The 7857-nt window shown below is 45.6% G+C and overlaps 2 protein-coding genes across 2 annotated transcripts; both read right to left on the bottom strand.

Moving 5' to 3' along the window:
* Positions 1-4765: 4765 nt before the first annotated feature.
* LOC133814007 (uncharacterized) lies at positions 4766-5128 on the bottom strand. The gene has a single exon (XM_062247031.1). The coding sequence runs from the start codon at positions 5126-5128 to the stop codon at positions 4766-4768; it is 363 nt and encodes a 120-aa protein (XP_062103015.1).
* Positions 5129-5913: 785 nt separating this feature from the next.
* LOC133814006 (uncharacterized) lies at positions 5914-7059 on the bottom strand. The gene has a single exon (XM_062247030.1). The coding sequence runs from the start codon at positions 7057-7059 to the stop codon at positions 5914-5916; it is 1146 nt and encodes a 381-aa protein (XP_062103014.1).
* Between the last annotated feature and the right edge of the window lie 798 nt (positions 7060-7857).

Genomic DNA, 7857 nt, shown 5'->3' with positions numbered 1-7857 from the left:
TGTTGTGTGAGTGATCCGTCCTGGTGTTTTGGTGATGGGTTGGAGCTGACAACATTGTTGTTGCAGGTGAGCACCGTGAGTGGACGAAGGTTCCCTTTCTGAGGAGAATCTTTGACAACCCACAGTGGCTTTACTCTACGTGGGCTATGGAAGAGCTTATCAGAAGTGGCATCCCACATTACATATCGTGTGAACGCTATGGGTTAGGCCATCCGAAGCTAGAGAGTGCGATGGCAGAGTACATGCGTCGTATTGAGTGGGATTAATTATGAGGAAGAAAATAGTCGTTCATAGAGAATATATCAATTATGAAATCATGAGTTAATACTGTCGTTAATGTAAAATAACTTATAAATAACAAATTCTGATTTATTGCTATTTTTTAGTATACTTTGCCTTCCGATCCCATGCTTAGCATCTGCCAATTTAAGTTATAATACAAATATTCATTTTTGTTTATTGAGAAAAGGAATTAAGCAAATATGTGTGCCCATACTTAGCATCTGCCTATTTAAGTTATAGTGATAAGTGTGTTGTACTCCTGCGATGTTGCCATTATTGTTGGGTGCCAGACCTTCTTACTCGTAGGGAGTCGTTGTAGTGGTCTTGATCGGAATGGGTTTGGCCTCTGGAGACACAAAGAGGTGTAGATTGAGAGGCAGGTATCTTTCCAATGCACCCATACCGTGTAGTGAAGTGATGGGTCGTTTGGGCTGTCGCGTATCCTAACAGAGGCACCCATTGTGTAGGATATGGGTGCGACTGCGGGAAAAGTTCCTCCTAGCCTTAGATTGCCAAACCAGCTAGTGTACATTGGAGAGGAATCCGAAGCACGACAGCAGATGGTTCTGCTGTGATAGTCAGGGCAGATTAGATAGCAGGAGGTGTTCCTCTTATGCGGGTAAAAGGGTAGGGTTTGTAGTGCACCTCCTTTTGACGACCAGAGCAGCGTAGTCAGGGCAGATTAGACTGCAAAATGGCTGGCCGTAGCTCCCTGTGAGCTTAGTCAAGTCAGATTAGAATGCGATACAAAATCCAGTGAGACGGCAGAGGCGGTAAGAACGTGTACGCAGATTGTGTGTAGTGGCCTTGTTGCCATGAACTATTGAGATTCAGCCTGGTGCCAACATGCGGGGTGTGATCCTCGCTATGCATTATTATTGCTCTTTGTTTATTGAATTGTAGGTGAGGGTAACGTATGTATTGAGATTAAAGATATATGGTGTATTGCTAGGGGAAGTTGGCAACTTCAAGCATTAGATAATTGTTTATTTATAGCCATTGTGGTAGGTGGTTTTTGAGTGCACGTGAATAATGTTACAAAGTTAGGTGAGGATATAACTGAGGAAACTTTTCGAGTGAAAAGTTAATTGTCACGTGTCTGACGTGGTAAAATATGGTGGACAATAATGTCAAGGAATTGAATATACAAGAGAAATTTAAATGTGAAAAAATGGAAAGTTGTTGTATTACTTTTGAATTGCACAGTACAACTATTAATAATAATATTGCTTTAAAGACATTGAATTCCAAGTACAGGGTACGATTTTCCCACTACGTACATTCTTTAGGGTGTAAGACCCTCTGCCTAGTACTTTAATGATTTCGAAAGGCCCTTCCCAATTAGGTTCTAGCTTCTTCTTGTTGCCTGTGACCTTACGCAGAACCCAATCACCTTCTCGAAATGTGCGTGAGTGGACTCTTTTGTTGTAGTAGCGTTCTGCGACCTTTTGATAATTCTCTAGTCATAATTGTGCCATTGTACGTGCTTCTTCTAGAAGGTCCAAGTTGTGTAGCAGTTGAATATTGTTTGTTGTTAGATCAGATGCGATCTCTGTCCGAAGTGTAGGTAGACTGACTTTTGTTGGGATGACGGCCTCTGTTCCATATACCATGGCGTAGGGAGATTCCCCCGTGGAAGATCTTTTTGTTGTCCTATATGCCCATAATACTTTCAGTAATTCTTCTACCCATGCTCCTTTTTTATCTTCCAAGTTCTTCTTAATGTTGGCAAAGATAACTTTGTTGGAAGCCTCTGCTTGATCGTTGCCCTGTGGGTAAGTGACAGAGGCGAAGTTTAGCTTGATCTTGTATGTGTCGCATAGTTCTTGTACCTTCGCATTTTGGAACGGAGTTCCATTGTCCACGACTATCTCCCACGGTATCCCAAATTGACATATGATATGCTTCCAGATGAAGGACATAGTGTCTGTTTTTCTGACCATGACGTACGCCTCTGCCACAACTCATTTTGTGAAGTAATCAGTGGCTACAAGAGCATACCGTCTTCCTCCAGTAGCCTTAGGTAGTTCGCCTACTACATCCATACCCCATTTTGCAAAAGGCCAAGGTGCAACAATGGAGTGTAAGGTTTGAGCAGGTTGATGGATGGTGGGTGAAAACTGTTGGCATTTGTCGCATTTTTTGGCATAATCCCGCGCTTCTGTCATCATGCATGGCCAGTAATACCCTGCTGTAAGTGCCTTGTGTGCCAAACTTCGTCCCCCTGTGTGATTTCCACATGTCCCCTCATGTATTTCTTAGCTTCTGATGGGCGCAAACACCGTAGGTATGGGCCGTTGAAGGATTTTCGGTACAACATCCCACGAATTATGGAATAGCGTTGTGCCCGAAGGCGCAGAAGCTTTGCATCTTTCGGATTAGGTGGGAGGTCGGAGGTGGTCAAGTATTTTACGATTGGATCTATCCAGCATTCAGGTTCTAATGAGGTTGAATAGACTTCCATGTCTTTGCTTGATCGGCTTACAGATATGGAGGACTGACGTGTGCATCCCCCTGCAGAAGCTAATTTGGCAAGGGCATCGGCCTTCTGATTTTGCTCCCTAGGTACTTGTATGAGTTCGAATTGGCAAAAATGCGATCACAAATCAGTTACCTTCTATAGAAGGCTAGCCAGATGGGGTGCTTTGGTATCGAAATTTCCAGCCACTTGCTCTATCATAAGCTGCGAGTCGCCTCTGACATTCAGACATTGGATGCCCATTTCTCGTGCGAGTTCTAAACCATAGATTAGTGCCTCATATTCTACTTCATTATTCGTTGTTGATTGCTCTAAACGAATGGCTTCTTCGATTTTGAGGCCCGAGGGAGCTTCTAATACGACGCCAATACCAGCCCCTTGTGAATTGGATGCTCCATCAGTATACATCGTCCACATCCATTGATCTTCTGATTCTAACAATTCCGGCAGAGCGTCAGGGGTGAACGACTGAATTTCAACCAGGAGGTCGGCGAGTACTTGTCCTTTTTTAGCTTTTCGTGGCGAAAACTGAATATCGTACGTACCTAGCTCAATGGCCCATTTAGATAACCTTCCAGAGAGGTCGGGCTTACTCAATACTTGCTTTAATGGATAATCCGTATATACAGTGATGGTGTGGCTTTCAAAATATTGTCGTAACTTCATCTTTGCCGTAAGGAGCGCGAGTGCCAACTTTTCCATCATACTGTATCGGGTTTCAACGTCCAAAAGCATCTTGCTGCAGTAGAACACTGGCCTCTGACGATTGGCTTTTTCTCGGAAGAGAACAGAACTCACAGTGAATTGTGAGACAGACAAGTATAAGAATAAATCTTCATTAGCAATGGGGGAGCTCAGTATAGGAGGAGAGCTCAAATAAGTTTTCAATTCTTCCAATGCTTTTCTCTGCTCTGGTCCCCAGGTTGTGTTGGTAGATTTCTTTATGCATCGCAAGAAGGGTTGGCAACGGTCAGACATTCGTGATATGAATCGACTTAATGCTACTACTTTGCCCGTCAGAGCCTGTATGTCTCGGATGGTTCGGGGCTCTTTGACCTCTGAGAGGGATGCAATCTGCGTTGGGTTTGCCTCGATGCCCCTCTGACTGACGACGTACCCCAAGAACTGTCCAGAGGACACCCCAAAGACACATTTAGAGGGGTTTAATTTCATTTTATAAGCATCAAGGACGTCAAAGCACTCAGTCAAGTCATCTATATGTGAAGAGCTTTGTTTGGACTTGATGACCATGTTTTCAATATAAACTTCCATATTTCTCCCGAGTAATGAGGAAAACAGCTTGTGCATCAGCCTCTGGTATGTTGCGCCGACATTCTTTAGACCGAAGGGCATAACTTTGTAGCAATACAAACCACCTTCTGTTATGAAAGCCGTATGATTCCGATCCTCTGATTTCATGGGGATCTGATTGTATCCAGAGTAAGCGTCAAGGAAGCTCATTCTTTCATATCCAGCCGTGGCGTCTATCATCTAATCAATCTTTGGTAGAGGGTAGCTATCCTTGGGACACACTTTGTTTAAATTTGTGTAGTCTATGCATACTCTCTTTTTCCCATTCTTCTTTGGGACCACGACGGGGTTGGTGAGCCAACTGGGGTACAAGCATTCTTCGATTGCCCCTGTGCTTAGGAGCCGTTGGACCTCCTCTTGTATGACTTGATTCACCTCTGGAGCGAACCTCCTCTGCTTCTGCTTGACGGGTGGGAAGTTGTTGGAGATATTTAGGCTGTGACTCATGACAGAAGGGTCTATTCCGGGCATGTCATGTGGAGTCCAGGCAAAAGTTCTCATTCTAGTCTTGAGGAATTGTATGAGGGTCTGCTTCTCTTCTCCAGAGAGCTTGGTACTTATCAGTACTGTCTTAGAGGGGTCAGCGTCGTCTAGTCCCACTTGTTCTAAGGTATCTAGTGTAACTTGGGGTTTTTCTTGGTCTTCCTCTAGATTGATTCTTTTTAGGCACGCTGGTAGGTCCTGCTGTAATTGCTATTTATCAGGGGAGTTGTCATGGGAAGCAGTGCCAGAGCTATTTATTTCTTTTAAGGTAAGGAAGCACTTTTTGGCCTGCTTCTGGCAGCCTTTGATGTCGACGGTGTAGCGCCCGTTGAGTGATTGACACTGCATCACCTGATGTAGAGTTGAGACTACCCCCTGCATCCGGTGGATCCAATTTCTCCCCATGATGGTGTTGTAGCTTGTGGTGGAGTCTATAATGAGAAAGTCTACTAGCAGGGCGCGTTTTGCAGCCACCACAGTTAATCGAACGACGCCCTTTGGATAGACTCTTTGGCTGTTGAATCCCAAAATAGGCGTGGTGGAGGGCCGGATCTGATTCTCCTCTAGCCCCATCTTCTGGAAGGCTTCCCAAAAAAGAGGATGTCGACCCCACTGCCCCCGTCGATCAGAACTCTGCCCAGCTGGCAATGGTCAACTTGTAGGGAAATGGCGAGTGGATCATCATGGGGTAGGTTGACGCCCTTCAGGTCATCTTCGGTGAAGGTGATTGCAGAGGTTGGGTAGCTTCTGTCTTCTGAAGTGACGAGATTGACCACGTGGCCTAATGATTTGTATCGCTTCACTCGCTCTTCCACCCTTTTATGGATTTTAGTTGCATGCTCTTGATTATCAGTGGGTTCTATGATCCCGTGGATCATAGGGACTTACTTAAGAGGCTCCTGGGTGCTGTCAGAGGCTACGTGCACGGGGTCCGACGTCTGTGGAGCGGGGGCAGAAGCGGGGTTCTGCCGCGGGGGGCCTGGTCTGCCCGTCTCCTTGATGTATTGGGTAAGCCTCCCACTCCTCATGAGGGCTTGGATCTGATTGTTCAAATTGTGGCATTCAACGATTGTATGACCGTGATCTTTGTGGAGGAGACAATATCTGCTTTTATCTCTTCTGTCAGATGGGGTGGTAATTTTGTAGGGCTCTCGCCAGATAGGTCTATCTTTATTTTCTTCATAAATGACTTCTTGCGGGACGGTGTATTCGAAGGATGGGTATCGTGATGGCTGTCGATCCTGTCTTGGCCTCTTTCCATCCTTCGTATGATCTGTTTGGTTCCGCTTCCTCTTGTCATCCCTGACAGGTGGTGGAGGATTATTTGTTGGCGGTGCAAAGATGAGTGCAGACTTCTTCTATGCACACTCTTGAAATTCTAATACCTTGAAGACGCCCTCGGCTCGGGTCTGCACGTATGCCATGTCGTATGGTGGTGTCATGGTGAGATTCTCATGTAAGAGAGATCCCACCTGCAGGCTTTTAACGAAGAGATTTGCTACGGTGAGTGGGTCGACGTCGTGGATCTGATGCACGAGGTCAATGAAACGCTGTAAGTATGCTTTCAGATGTTCATTCTCCCCCTGTTCGATCCGATAGAGATCGGCCATTGTTCTGGGCACCTCTCGATTGGCGTTGTACTGCTGTAAGAAGGTCCGTCGGAGGTCACTAAAACTATTGAGTGATCCGGGCTTTAATTGTCGGAACCATAACAGAGCTGGCCCAGAGAAAGTCGTTGAAAAGACTTTGCATTGTATGGCTTCGTTATTAGCTTCTAATGCCATCTTCTGTTGAAATTGAAATAGGTGCTTTAGTGGGTCTCCCTTTCCATTGAACGCAGGCAGGGAAGGGATGGCGAAGTCTCGAGGCTTTGGCTCATTCTGAATCCATTCCGAGAAGGGCAATTTCTCAGTGGTTCTTGATACTAGATCCAAATGTTTGGTGGCGTAGGCGGATCGCCCATCTGAGAATTTCTGCATCATTTCCCTCATCATGTCTTCTTTCCAGCTGTCCAAGAACCGGATCGAGGGAACACGACCTTCAGAGGGAGAATCGTGTGCGACTTGAGGTGTGGTATGTTGAGGCCGGACTTCGGCTGCTGGCTGAGCGGGTCCAGTGGGTTCTGCTTCCGTCCGCCCATGCGTGTCAGAGGTTGGGGCTTGTCGCTCTTCGGTCCCGGAGGATGGCGGGATGCCTTGGGATCTTCCGTTACCTAGGTTCACGTTTTGATGTGGGGAATTAACGCGGTCGATTAAAACGTCAGATCTGCTAGAATCAAGATTGTCGTGGGCTTGGGTGTTGCGAGTCGTGTCAGCAGACCTGCGCAGCTCAGCAATCTCGGCTTCGAGCCTAGCTTGGGCTTCGGTCAATGTCTTGATTGCTTCGTTAGGCCGCTGCTGGCTCGCCTCTAACAGGCGACACATCCTTTTGATCTGGTCGCTCACGTCCGCCGGAGGGACGCTTTGTGCTACTGGGCCCAAAACTCCGTTGCCTTTTGGTGGCATGATTTCTGGGTTTGTAATGGATCTTGATTTCTTGGTTCGATGACGTGGCTAAGGAAAAAAATGTGTCTCGATTTCCCACAGACGGCGCCAATTGTTGGGGCAACAATTTGTCTTTCTATATCTGGAAGTAAAACCCAACGATGAATGATAACTTGCTTCTATTCCGGTGATGAAGTTTCCCTTTGACTCGTCGGGATCACCTGCCAGAAAGACACTCCGATGCTTAAGTCAGTTCAAAATTCCATCCATTTCTCTTCTAAGAATCTCATATTTATAGGACGAAATATGCAAGATAGTTAGTTGGTTCAAGAGAACCCTGGAATGGGGGGAAAGAAAATAACTGAATTCCCCTCCAAAAATACCGACTTTAAAATGTCTCACTCAGGGGTCAGAGGCGCAGGTTGCCTCTGACCCACAGCTTCTGCCTTCGGAACCTCTCTTTGTCAAAACGCTCCGTTTTGAATATTTGATAAATGAGGAAAGAGTTTTTGGGCCGAACATTTTGGGCCCAACAGGTATAAAATTTCTACTAATAGTTGTAATTTCTTATTCATTGAAACTTGGTGAATGAATATATTCATAAGAAATTATGAATATATTTTGAGCTTGGTGTTATTGGTGAATGAATAACACATAGAGAAAAGCATTACAAATGTTATTCAAAGACATCTCACAACGCAAGTTTGATTACAGTCTATATATAGCCCAACAGCCAATAGGACGAGAAACTTGGAGAGAAGAATGACCCTCAAAAATACAAAAGAGGTGGGCACTAGGCACGAGCAAATGCGCAAGGTG

Source organism: Humulus lupulus, chromosome 2, assembly GCF_963169125.1.
Source record: "Humulus lupulus chromosome 2, drHumLupu1.1, whole genome shotgun sequence".
Classification (NCBI taxonomy): Eukaryota; Viridiplantae; Streptophyta; class Magnoliopsida; order Rosales; family Cannabaceae; genus Humulus; species Humulus lupulus.
Note: the sequence above shows the minus strand (reverse complement) of the source record. Positions and strands in the feature narration are given on the sequence as shown.

What these genes read in the sequence shown, in the direction of transcription:
- LOC133814007 (XM_062247031.1), bottom strand. Translation starts at nt 5,128, where the DNA reads ATGGGGCTAGAGGAGAATCAGATCCGGCCCTCCACCACGCCTATTTTG.
- LOC133814006 (XM_062247030.1), bottom strand. Translation starts at nt 7,059, where the DNA reads ATGCCACCAAAAGGCAACGGAGTTTTGGGCCCAGTAGCACAAAGCGTC.